Here is a 13,325-nt window from a genome sequence, read left to right on the forward strand (position 1 = left end):
TGTCATCTCCACCAACGACCCTGAAACCTATTATTTCTAAAAGCCTTACCAGAATTCATATCCTATGTTTGTATGATGTACAGCTCTACATTTAGGTCATCTTTAGTAAAAGATTTCACTCTTACATCTTTACAATCTTCCTTTGTGCAACTTGTTTTGATTCGAGTATCAAACCATCTTACAGTGCCATCTTCACCACAAGAGAGGAAAGTATAGGGATCATTTGGTACTGTCATAATCTGTTAAAAAAAGAAAATTATTAATGCGTGCAGAAATACCAATAATCTGAAAATAAAAGCATTAACATTTTAAGCAGCAGTAAAGACTGAAGCAATTATGACTCAAGTCAAGGGTTTTTTTTAAATAAAGAGGTAAATGGAAGAACTGCTACTTCAAAAAAAGGCTTGTGCTAAATAAAGATAAAACTGTAGATGTCACATAAGGTTAAAGCTTATTTACAGGTGAAAGCTTACAATTATTTCAATTATCTTTTAATAAACAACTGCAATCAATATTCCAAATGTTGCTGCAATAATTCACTGGAAGCTGAGTTTATTCTCTATCAGGTAATAGGCAACAATAACAAACAAAACCCTCAGAAGTCTGAATGATATAAAAATAACAGATGACTTTTATTCCCATTGGGAATAAAGGTAGTCTCCTGAGGCATCTGTGAATTAAAGGCTGTTATTAACCTATCCCCTCACTGGTCATTTTTTTTAAGAGCACTGTACTGCACAATTTTCCTTACTTCAGCCCTGCTCAAACTATGGGAGATTCAGATTGGGTCTTACATGTATGGCTTCACTCAAGAAGGCCTGCTTAAGACAAAATAGAAAGGCAAGGAACTATCATGTTAAAGCTTCATTCCGCAGGTCAATGAATATAATGAAATACCATGTTTGTCCTGGTTTTGGCTGGGATAGGGTCCATTTTTTCCACAGTAAGCTAGGAGGAGCCACAGCCAAGATAGCTGACTGTAAGGGGAGGGGCAGCTGGAGCAAGTGAGGGTGTTTGGGGCAGGATCAGGAAGACGGCTTGGGTCAGGCCAGGTCATCTCAGTCAGTACTGCATTTTGTATCACTTGCTTTATATACTATTTCATTAGTATTTTTGTTATTACTGATGCTTTTTCTCTCTTTGTGCTATTTTATTGAATTCTCCTTATCTCAGCCCAAGGGGTTTTGCCTTTTTCCTCCCAATTTTCCTTCCCATCCAACCAGAGTGTTGCAGGGGCAGCTACGTGGAGCTCAGCTGCCAGCCAGGTCTAAACCAAGATGATGTTAAATACAAAACAAAGACTGTTGCAGAAACTCACAGTATTTTCTTTTCCTACACTACAGCTACTATCAGTAACTTAATAGTAATTTATAAATCTACAAAAATCAGCAATAGTGTAGTACACGAATTGAACACAGAGCAAATGAGTGATTCTTTTTACACTTTATGTTATGATTTATTCTCATCCCATCCCCACTCTTAAAAGTAATCTATGAATATCTGTAAATCACTACCTAAAGTGAGATTACAAAGGCAGTCTCTGCAGGATTCAACATTTCTCCTTTTAATGTTTAGTACATTAACTTACTGTGTGCTGTGCCAAATCTTACCGCTGACAAACAAGAAGTTTAACAGACGGAACAAAGCTGTAATGGTTTAGCACAAGGACTAAATTCCCTGCTCCCCCAACACAAAAGTGAGGGGGAAGGTAACACACAAAACTCAGGGTTGAGATAAAGAGAAAACAGTTTAATATATCATAATCACAATGTATAATTACCTTAGCTAATAATCCAATTAATCTAATAATACAATGCATGACAACCTTAGCTTAGCCTATTTGCAGAAGGAACACCGTGAAATACAGGAAAAAAACCCAGCATAAAACAAAAATCCCAAACCAGCAGCTAGCTGAATCCCACCTGTTCTGCCACCATGCCTGGAAAAAGGAGCCAACACCCAAGAATATGGAACCCAGAAGCAGAAACCAGAACAGGAAGCCTCCCATGTTGCAATCTGAAATTCAAGCTTCATAACACTCTGCTCCAGTTAGCACTTTCATTTTTTGAAGCTGGTACGACTGCAGCATGCTATGAGTAACAGCAGCAGGTTCAAATCAATCCATGCCACTTTAATAACAATGGAACAATAACATCTGAGCTATGACCATTATTTCACAACACGTTAGCAAAAAATATTGAAAATTATGGTTTTCACTACACATTCACGCAAGTTAATTTTATTATTGTAGTCATAATGCCAGCAATTGTTCTTAAATCCACTAAATCCTTCCATCCTCTTTGCTGTATATCAATGCAGAGCTTTCACTGGAAATGTACTCTGTTCTAAGAATGTTGCTGAATGTTATGGTACAACACAGCAAACTTATTTCTAGTAGCTGTATTTTATTTTATTCACACTGGTACCGTTTCACATTATACATGTAATAAAGCTGTATATGTCAATTTTTATTGTGGTGTTTAAAAACATAAGTACTTTTCAATTTCTCTATTAGAAGTGTTTATAAAGTGCAGACTCCAACAATTAAGAGTCCTTGTTACTACATTTAAATTCAAGAAGTACACATTACACACATTAAATCATTTTTCCTAAGTAAAAAGTATTTTTATTTCATATTTTATTTATTTTTAAAATGTATAGCTATGTGATCATTTTATTGTATTGAAAGTACAGAGGTAAATGTTATCCATAAAGGCACATTCTCTTTCTTAAATGCAATTATCATGTAGGGCAACAAAGAACTGCATTCATCTGAGTGAAAATAAACTTGTAATGGTCTTGTGTAAACAACAAGTTCTCCAGAAACGCATTTCAAGAGCTTCCTTTTCCCTCTCTACTTTATTCTCCTCCAGATATAAAAACAATTGTCCGGTTATCTCACAGTTCATAACAAAGTACATGAGTTTCCACATTCCTCTGTTTCAGAGGGTTTTGTAATGTCTTGAACTGTCACTAACTTCAGTTTTAAGGTGGAGTATAAATTCTAACCACATTCAAATTTAAAATTAGTATGTCAGGGACAGATGATGTTAGCTTCTGTTATTTAGAGAGTCCAATGAGTCCAGTTCTATATTTAATACAATTATATGGTTACATACAGCTGGGTAGTAAAGTCATATTTTGAATTTATTTTCCCACTCCAGAAACTTCTCAATGACAAAGTTGTGTTATGTCAGAAGCTGAAGCTGAGATACAGCTTTAAAAAAAATCCTGCTATTTACTCTATTACACTTTCATATGCCAAGGCTCAAAAAAAGGTCTGCTACACCACATAGCAACACATGCATTGAATGTTCAAACATCAGGTTTCAGACACAGTAACAGAATTTATAGGCTTTATAAAAAGTACTTCTCAAAATGTTTCATAAACTTGTCTTTTCAAAGACATTTTGACAAGAGATCAAATATAAATATGTGAAACCTCACTGCAAAACAGGTTAAGAAGAGTAACTTCAAAAAGAGACAGTTGTTAAACCCACGTTTGGATTGTGTTTAAATTTCCTGCTATTTATGCCATCCTGCCTCATGCCAGCTTCAAAATGAAAGTGCTGGCTGAAGCAAAGTATTATGGGGCTTGAAGTTCATATTGTAATATGAGAGGCTTCCTGTTCTGATGGCTGCTTTTGGGTGCAAGGTTTTAGGTATTGGCTTTTTTCCTGGGGGGAAAGAGGACTGATGTAGTGGTTTGGCTCGCTTGCTTCTGCTTGCTATTGCTTTCTACTGTGCTTTTTCTGCAAATAGGCTAGGGTAACTGTGCATTATGTTATCACATTTATATTAAACTCCTTTTATGTTATCTAAACCCAGAGGTGTTGGGGGGCGGGGCCGGTGTTACTTTTCCCTCATTTCTCTGTTAGGGAAAACAAGTTAACCCATTCACAGCGCTTTAACCTTTTACAAATAATCCAAGTCATATAGGGGTTTCCAGATTACTTCCATTAAGTGCATTTAAAAACAGTATGAACAAAACAGTATCACTCCACTATCATTCAAAACAACAGTAATACCCTTAACATTATTTTCTAAATAAAAATCATCCTAAATACCACCATGTTGACTGTGCAATATAGCAGTCAAACATCCATACTCTCAACTAATGATTTTGAAGAAATGACTTTGAATATTCATACAAATATTTAGTTAGAATAGTTAGTGTTCAGCTATAGTCATTCTATACAGACAACAATAAAACATGCATCTTGATTTGCTAGGTTGTTTGGTTCCCCATATTTCTTCTAAAATATTTTTGAAACTTTTCCAGTGTCTTTGGCCAATTTCTTGTTCCTACCAAATTTATCATTGCTTTAGTAGCTTGCAACATGTGTTACCATCATTACTGATGACACCTTGCAAAGAGACAGCTGGCATCTCATATTACAGGCTAAAAGTCTTATAGTTACAGTCTCTATTACTAGTCCTGACCCTTAAGCACAACTGGCAACTGCTTTCACTGATTTTTTTCCACGTTTGATCACTGGTTTGCACTTCCTTTCAGCCACTTCACGTAATCAACCAAACAAATAGTCAACCTAAATTCGGGCAGATTGAAACAGCCGCAGTGACTTCTCCTGATGCATTCTATGCTGCCACCAACTCTTCCATTTGCATTACTCTGAGCAGCCTAGCCCATGACCTCCAATTGCACATACCCACTCCCACTTCTACCACTATACCTTCACATCTGTTCTGCACAGTACCCATAGTTATTCTCTTATTCTCAGGCTCAGAAATGTTTTATATAATACTCATAGCAAGCTATCCAGGACATAGAGGCACTAGGTGAGCCAGTAACTGGTTACTCATCAACCCTGCAACCACTCCTTAAGGGGAAGCTTTATTTCCCCAGGAAGTCACAATACAACAACCTGATAGACCCTCTGTTCAACAAGGACATTTCACCTTTAAGAAAGAGCATCTCAGTCTCCAGATGTTCTTATGAAAAGGCAAGCTTTCCTTGGGACACAGAGAACATCCAATCAACAACTTTCAGAATCCACAGTCTAGCAGACAGACTACTATATATAGTAAACTTCAGTGAGAACTGAAGCAATTTAAGCTTCTGGTTTGAGGCCAAAAGGACTGTTGCTATTCTAAGGAAGCAGTAGTTTCTCAAACAAATGTTAAAAATAAAAGCAGATTATGTGAGCCTGGGATCCAGAACCATGTTTTGCAAAACTGAAAATACAGTCTCATATTAAACACAGGCAACACCAAACTAGACAACAAGAAAACCACAAATCTCGAAGAGAGTATCACAAGGCTTGCTCAAATGATCTACGAAGTTCTCCTGTAGACAAAAAAATGTTTTTTGACAAAACCATTAACAGAACACATGTAAGGATAATATCTAAGTATACTTTCACTACATAATCAAAAATTCTGGCAGTACCTCAATCATTTTTTTTTCCACATAACCCTGCAGAGACTCCATTTTTTAACACAGATTTTGAAATGTTTAATTCACTTAACAATACAAAGAAAGAGACAGAAAAACTTGTTATGAAATGTGAGCTACATTAGTTTAACAAGTAATGCATTTGTGATTTTTCCCCCCATGCACGTACTGTGGTAATGTTAAAAAAAAAAATCTGAAACCAAAAATAGTCAAAAAACCTGCAATGTTTATAACCTAGGAAGTAGCTAGGTTTTATTTATTTGTTTTAAGCATAGTTTTACAAGCAGTAGATTTTGCTGATTACCTTCCTAACATAATACTTTACTTCCTCACTTGTCTATTTATATGAAAAAAATTTCCAAGGTAGGATTGAATGCAGTGGCTTGAAATTTACTCTTATCTCTCATACAAAGTAGAGAGATTATCTAAATATATTTTTCATATTAACTAATTCAAACATACTAAAATAAGCATGTCTTAGAAGAATTTCAAGTGTGGAAAAGGCATTCAACTCATGAAAAGTTGGGTTGGGGAACAGAGCCACTGCCTCCACCCCCTAACCTACTTTGGATAACAAATTCACAGGACAATTTAAATCACATTTGCTCTGCAGAGGATTCTTTCAGTGACGTATTTGCAAAGAAAATGGCCTTAATGACACTGTTTTGGAAAGTCCTCCATATAATTCAGACAATGTGTTTCTCTTTTAAAGCATACTGTAATTATTTAAAAAAAAAACAAACAGAAAGAAAATCACACCACCAAACAAACAAAAGCACCCAAAAAACCCCAAAACAACAGAAACACACCAAAAACAAACCCCAAAACTAAACCAGCACAACAAAGCTATAAGGAAAGTTCTTTAATTCTCACTTAAATAAAGCTTTTAGCAGCCTGCTTGAAACCTTGGACAACAATACAAGAAAATACTGTATTCTACCTAGTTTGAAATCATGATTTACTTTTGTGAGGTACCTCATAGGTAGTTCCGTAGTGGCACGTATACTGGCATTGTCTGTTGGTCTCCGCGTCTTGCTCAACATTAGTGTAAAAAATTACTCCATCTCCGGAACAAGATACAATCTGTTTGTCATTGGTGCATGGTAAGAATTTTGCACTAAAAATGTTTGCCCTATGTCCTGAGCGAATGGTTGTTAAAACCTAAGGAAGAAAGGAAAAGGAAGGTTGTATCAGATTGATATTTCCCAAGCAAATAAACGATGGGAAAATAACACAATCTCTGGTACTATAAAACATCATTTACCTACAGGTTGCCAGTAACCCATAGTTTAATAGAACAGAGAACCTGTCTTTACCCAAAATTTTTTCTAAGAACAATGTGGTTCCACAAGAGACATTCACTTACGCACTCGTACAAAGTAATCTGCAAAATTCAAGGACTGGAATGTAACTGCCACCTTCTGTTTTTAAAATGCTAGTTACATATTGCATCAGGTTTCTCAAAGTAAAACATCAGTCCAGGATAGTGCAGCCAGACAGCATGCCAATGAGAAAAAAACTTGAGGATCTAGGATATCCTGGGTCAAGAATAAGGCACTGTACTACAAGACAACTTTATAGGCTTTAAAAATTATTATATTATTACAATAAACTCACTTTAAAAAGGAGAACCAAAGTTTATAAGAAAGGATGATTTGACACCAGTTAAAAAAAAAAACAAACCACATGTAAGAACATGATTACAAGGCAATAAATTGAAATTTGGCTTTATGTCAATGAATGTCATTCACCCACAGTACAGCAGAGAAGCATATAATTTACTTCACTATTGCAGCTGGTTCCATCCACTGTGATAACTCTTTACAATTCCTAACCTATTTTTTATTAGCCTCTGAAAACTGAAAAAAAAACATTAGTGAACATTCTGTTCTTATTTTTCCCATCTGCAGCACTTAAAGCAAACTCCTAATAGGAAAAAGATATTTACCAAGTTGTTTACAGTATGCTAATTACTTCTAAAATTCCACTCAATTAACTTAATCCGATAAAACATTATGCAAATGAAGTTGCTCTCTCAGAGATAGTTCATGACTAATACTTCACAAGTGCTATTTTGCACCTTTTAAACAATTCACACGCACATAATAATGGTGTATCTGCATATTCTGTGTCCTGGTTTTAACTCAGCTGGCAGCTCAGCCCGGGTAAATCTGCTCACAACGGAGAGATTTCTCCTTCCCCCACTCTGACCCCTCCGGGTGGAGGAAAAGGACCCGGGAGGCAGAGATGCTAGTTGAGATACGGACAATTTACTACTCTATTTCAGGGATATCAGATTACACAAAGGAAAACAGCCGTACTGGCACTGTGCAACAACAAGGGAACAGGCAAAACACAAACCGCCCCCAAACCGCAAAACTGAAGGCAGCCCTGCCCCGGAAGCCAGGGGAGAAAAACAAACAAACAAACAAAACACAGGAAAACCCCAAACCAAACCAAAATAAAACAAACAAAGCAGAGCCAAAAAAAAAAAGCCACACACAAAAAAACAACAAAACCCCCAAAACTCCACACAACACACGGAACAGAAAACTTTAGAAGCTATAGAATATATTCCAAGTCCACTAAGCCTTGGTCAACCCCTTCCTGCCATGCAGTGATCATGATGTTAGCATGGTGTAGAATACAGCAGCCAGCTTGCATCGCACCACTGCCAGGGGAGGGGGTAGCCCTGTCCTTTCTACTGGGGCTAGTCAGCTTAAACCAATACAGCTGAAAGACCCACAAGGCCTAATATTTTTAATATATACACATATATACAAACACACATATATATAAAAAAAAGATGTGATGTATCAATAAATCTGTCTCTTCATTTAGATTTGTTCAGATCTCTGCATTTTAATGAAAACACTCAAAACCCAGGCATTCAAAGGAAAGAAGGAACTCAGTCTCAAAGGAGCAACTCAGAAGAAGAGGTCTGTAAGGTACCCTAATTCAGATAAAAGTTAAAGATGTCCCACCTCTGATTTTATGTTATTGCTACTATGAAGGAATTTTTTTCCTGACATGAAATTATTTTTGATCTCCACAATAAAAACAGATAACTAAAAAAAAGCCAAAACTCTAAACTAGGGGCTTAGATCTTGCCAGTTCACCACTTCCTCCCTATTACTGAATATAACCAGGCAGACTTTTTTTTCTCTTTACTCTGCTGTACAGAGTCCTCTTACCAAGGTACAAGTGCTTCTTACTTTTCCCACTTTTTCTGACAAACCTCAACCTAATGCCCCCGGTTTTCATGAAGTCACAACACCTAACTTATTCTTGTCTTCTCCTTCAGTTTTTCACATCTACTGATCTCAGTTTAGACACAGAAATCTGCATCTGATGATTGCCCACAAACTTGAGAAAACCTCAGGTTTTGCTTTCCCTCCCTTCTCTCATCCACTGTAAACTGAAACATTTTCAGTAAAAAGTTTTCTCAAAAAGCAGATCTCACCTTGCTTGCCCCTCAATTTCCTGACTGTTGCACAGCATTGCAATGAAAAGTAATAAAGTATTACAGTATGTATTACATGCACAATATTTTCCATGCCTTTATTGCTTGCACTGAACATCCTCTTCTACTGCCTTACAGAGAGGAGAAAGAGGTATAAAAGTTGCTGGTATCTAGGTAGAGAAAAAGATTAGAGACTGTTCCACACACAATCATCCCTCAAAAGCCTACTGTTAGCTACACAGTGTAGAGTAAAACAATACCACCACCTCACTCCATTTGAGCATTTGACTATCAACGTGTAGGAGGCTATAAACACTTAATGACTGAAGAAAAGGGGAAGGAGGGGGGAAGCAAGGAATTTCAGATGTTCTTCAAAGCTCTTAACTTGGTGTAGTAATTATATATTCATACCTTCTACAATTGCTTAAGTAATATGGCATACAGAAAAAAATTGAAAAGGCAACAAATTAAAGAATTCAAATTGCATCTCATAAAATCACAGATTACATCTCTAAAATAGGATTACTAATTCATGTGGCAATCCCAAAATCTTGCATACAAGCTTCCATCCATAACAGCAAGTACTTTCCTCCAAGAAAACAGAATTTCTGGCAGCTACCCTGTTGGCTTCATTAAACCTGAAATGTTTAAGTTCCCTATCTAAATGGAAAATCTTTCCAATAAAAAGTCACCATGATGAACAAAACAGTATCTTTAGAGCCACATTAAAAAACAAAACCATTTTTAAAACAGATTTTATTTCCACTCTGGTTTACCTTTTTTTTTTTTAAGAAAAAAAAAAAGTCTGTTCAAACAAATGCAAATCAAATATCAGTTAATTTTGGGTTCCCATTCAAGACACTCAGTGCAGAACAATTTACAATCCAATCTCTTCAATAGTACTTCCTTTAAAGAGGTTAAAGCATTTTTATAAGTAAAGCAAACTTAATGGAACCCCACCCTAAAGTAAAAAGTAGCAATCCAGATTATAGAAAAGCTGCATACCCTCAGCCTCACCAAGCACTTTCTAAAGTCTCCCCAACACTCTCACATGTGCTGAACCTTTCCTCTTCCAGAAGGCAAACCAGGCTAAAGATTCAAAAATCCTGAGTGACTCAAAAATCCCAAAACTCATAAGAATCATGTCTTCACATTGGTATTAGCCAAGATAAGTCTCAGACTTCATTCAAAGGCTTTGAAAACTGAGTGCTCAACCAGAGGCAAATACATAAATTCCCATATATTTGTACCATATTTCTGACAGACAGAGCTTTAGCTCCAGCCAAACTCTTTCTGCTCCCCACCCTTAGTAATGTGATGCCTAAAACAAATGAGGAAGAACAGATCTACAACAAGAATTCTTCTCAGCCATTCCAAAGTATAATAAAGCACTCGTTTTCATTTGGATTTGCAATTACTAGTAGAAATCACAGTAACCTATTTCTCCTCAGTTGCTGTGGGATGCCTGCCTACCTTACCATGGGACAGGAATGCAAATTGATTTAGCACACTTTGGGACCAAGGTCATTTTACAACCAGTAAGTATTTGTGTTAAATGAAGATTTGCCAAGCTGGCCTGCCTAAAAGCTGACGGAAGAGTCTTTAGCCCTGTTTTGGCTAGAACTGATGAAACAAGGCTAAAATAGCAAACACCCAACTTCAAAACAGATTTTGAGGCTCAGGGTAGCTGAGCGAAGACTTTGCCCTAATTAACTGCAATTTTAATACTAACATTGACACCCCTCGGTATGCCAATGAACAAAACTGAGTACATGTTAAACACATATAATGATGTTATTCAATTCTTCTCCCAAATCATGCTAAATATCACCCAGAAGGCAGAAACAGCTGGGGCTAGGGAATAAAGCCCACAGGAAGAACGTTTCTCAGCATTCAGGGGCACCAGTACCAGCAGCAATAGGTGCATCAGCAGTCAGGAGGGAAAGATACAGACAAGGACTGTTGATGGGCTGTGCTCCTTTTCCTTCACCCAAGACAGGGACACCTTTCTCGGTAAGAATTGCACCTTCAATATATGGCTTAACTTTGGCTACATTTCTGTTATATTAGAGCTATTGCAAAGGTTTGCATCTCTTATGAGTGTTGGATGAAGTCTGCAGGGCTCATTGATAGGGCTTTAAATTAGATTCAAAGGGGGAAGGGGTTGTTAATCTCATGCTTGCCTGTGACAAACACTGCTCACCAGAGGCAGAGGGATGGAGTGCTAGCGAGGGCTCTCAACATGTTGCCCTGAGACAAGCCAAGAACAAAGCACTGGGACACCCCAAAGGAATCAAGAGGGATTCACTAAGAGGGTACCACAGCCAGCCCAGCTGAAGTGCCTCTAGGAAAATGCACACAGCTTGGGCAACAAACAGGACGAGTTAAGGGCCGCTGCGCTGCTAGGATGCAATAGTGGCTATTACTGAAACTTGGTGGGATGATTCCCATGACTGGAATGTAGGGATAGATGGGTACAAGCTCTTTAGGAAGGACAGGCAGGGCAGGAAGGAAGGAGGTGTTGCTCTCTGTATCAGTAAGCAGCTGAATCAGTGGAGCTCCACCTGGGGAAGGATGAAGAGCTGGTTGAGAGCATATGGTTGAAGATTAAAGGGAAGACAGGGGAAGGAGATGTTACTGTAGGGGTCTGCTACAGGCCACCTGACCAGCAGAACCAAGCAGATAAGGCCCTCCAAAGGCAAATAGAAGCAGCTTTACGGGCACAAGCCCTGGTCCTCTTGGAGGATTTCAACCACCCTGACATCTGCTGGAGGGACAACACAGCTAGGTACCAGCATTTCAGGATGTTCCTGAATGCATAGATGACAACTTCCTCCTCCAAATGAGAAAAGGTGCTATGCTGGACCTTGTTCTCAACAATAGAGAAGGGTCGAAGACCAATGTGAGGCTCAGGGATAACCTTGGCTGCAGTGAACATGATGCAATAGAATTTAAGATACTCAGGGCAACTAGGAGGGTACATCCCAGGCTTACAACCCTGGATTTTAGGCATGCAAACTTTGATCACTTCAGGTATCTACTGGCTAAAGTATTGTGGGACAAAGCCCTAGAGGGAAGAGGGGCCCAGGACAGCTGGTCAGTATTCAAGGATCACCTTCTCTGTACCCAGGAGCAAAGTATCCCCACAAAGAGGAAAGCAGGAAAGAATGCTAGAAGACCTGCCTGGATGAGCAAGGAGCTGCTGGACACACTATCACAGAAAAAGAAACTCTGCAAGGAGTGGAAGAAAGGACTGCTAGAACAGGGGGCATATAAGGAAGCTGCCCGAGCAGCAAGAGACCTGGTTAGGAAAGCCAAAGCTCAGTTAGAATTCAATCTAGCCACGGAGATCAAGGGGAGCAGTAAAAATTTCTGTAGGTATATTAATGGTAAAAAGAAGACTGGGGAAGGTGTGGCCCCCTCAGAACGGAAACAGGGGAGCTGGTGACAAGTGGCATGGAGAAAGCTGAGGCTCTCAATGACTTCTTTACCTCAGTCTTCACTGGCAAGGGCTCGAGCCACACGCCCGGAGTCACGGAAGATAATGGCAGGGACTGGAAGAAGGGACTGCCCATTGTGAGTGAAGATCAGGTTGGTGACCATCTAAAGAACCTGAAAGTTCATGGGACCTGATGAGTTACACCCACAGGTGGTGAGGCAACTGGTGGATGAGGTTGCTAAACCTCTCTCTATTATATTCCAAAATTATATTCCTGGCAGTCTGGGGAAGTCCCCACTGACTGGAAAAGCAGAAACATAACTCCCATTTTCAAAAAGGGAAAGAAGGATGGCCCAGAGAACTACAGGCCAGACAGTCTCACCTCTGTGCCTGCTAAGATCATGGAGCAAACCCTCCTGAGACAGAAGAATAGTGAAGAGGTGATTGGGTACAGTCAGCATGGCTTCACCAAGGGCAAATCCTGCCTGACAAACCTGGTGGCCTTCTATGAACAGGTGACAACATGAATAGATGAAGGCTGAGCAACTGATGTCATTTACCTGGACCTGAGCAAAGCCTTCGACACTGTCCCACACCACATCCTGGTCTCCAAGCTGGTAAAGTCTGGGTTTTATGGATGGACCATTCAGTGGATAAAGAACGATCTTGATGGTCTCACCCAAAGAGTGGCTGTCAATGGCTCCATGTCCCAGTGGAGGCCAGGGACAAGCGGAGTCCCTCAGGGCTCAGTCCTGGGACCAGTCTTGTTCTACATCTTTGTCGGTGCCATGGACAGTGGCATTGAGTGCACCCTCAGCAAGTTTGCTGATGACACCAAGCTGTGTGGTGCAGCAGACACGCTGGAGGGAATCCAGAGAAACCTTGACAGGCTGGAGAGGTGGGCTCATGACAGCTTCATGAGGTTCAACAAGACCAAATGCAAGGTCCTGCAGCTGGGTCAGGGCAATCTCAAGCACCACTATAGGCTGGGCAGTGCCTGGCTTGAG

The 13,325-nt window shown here is 39.1% G+C and overlaps 1 protein-coding gene across 1 annotated transcript in view; it reads right to left on the reverse strand.

Annotated features, from left to right (window-relative positions):
* The window catches only part of DCAF6 (DDB1 and CUL4 associated factor 6), a 93,183-nt gene that overhangs the window by 54,403 nt on the left and 25,455 nt on the right, over positions 1 to 13,325 (reverse strand). The window contains exons 4-5 of the mRNA XM_054391004.1: positions 6,392 to 6,577; positions 126 to 239 (exon numbers count right to left, since the gene is read on the reverse strand). Coding sequence (XP_054246979.1) covers positions 126 to 239; positions 6,392 to 6,577 — 300 coding nt within the window. The remainder of the gene's footprint in view (positions 1 to 125; positions 240 to 6,391; positions 6,578 to 13,325) is intronic.

The sequence above is a fragment of the Indicator indicator genome, chromosome 1 (assembly GCF_027791375.1).
Source record: "Indicator indicator isolate 239-I01 chromosome 1, UM_Iind_1.1, whole genome shotgun sequence".
NCBI lineage: Eukaryota > Metazoa > Chordata > Aves > Piciformes > Indicatoridae > Indicator > Indicator indicator.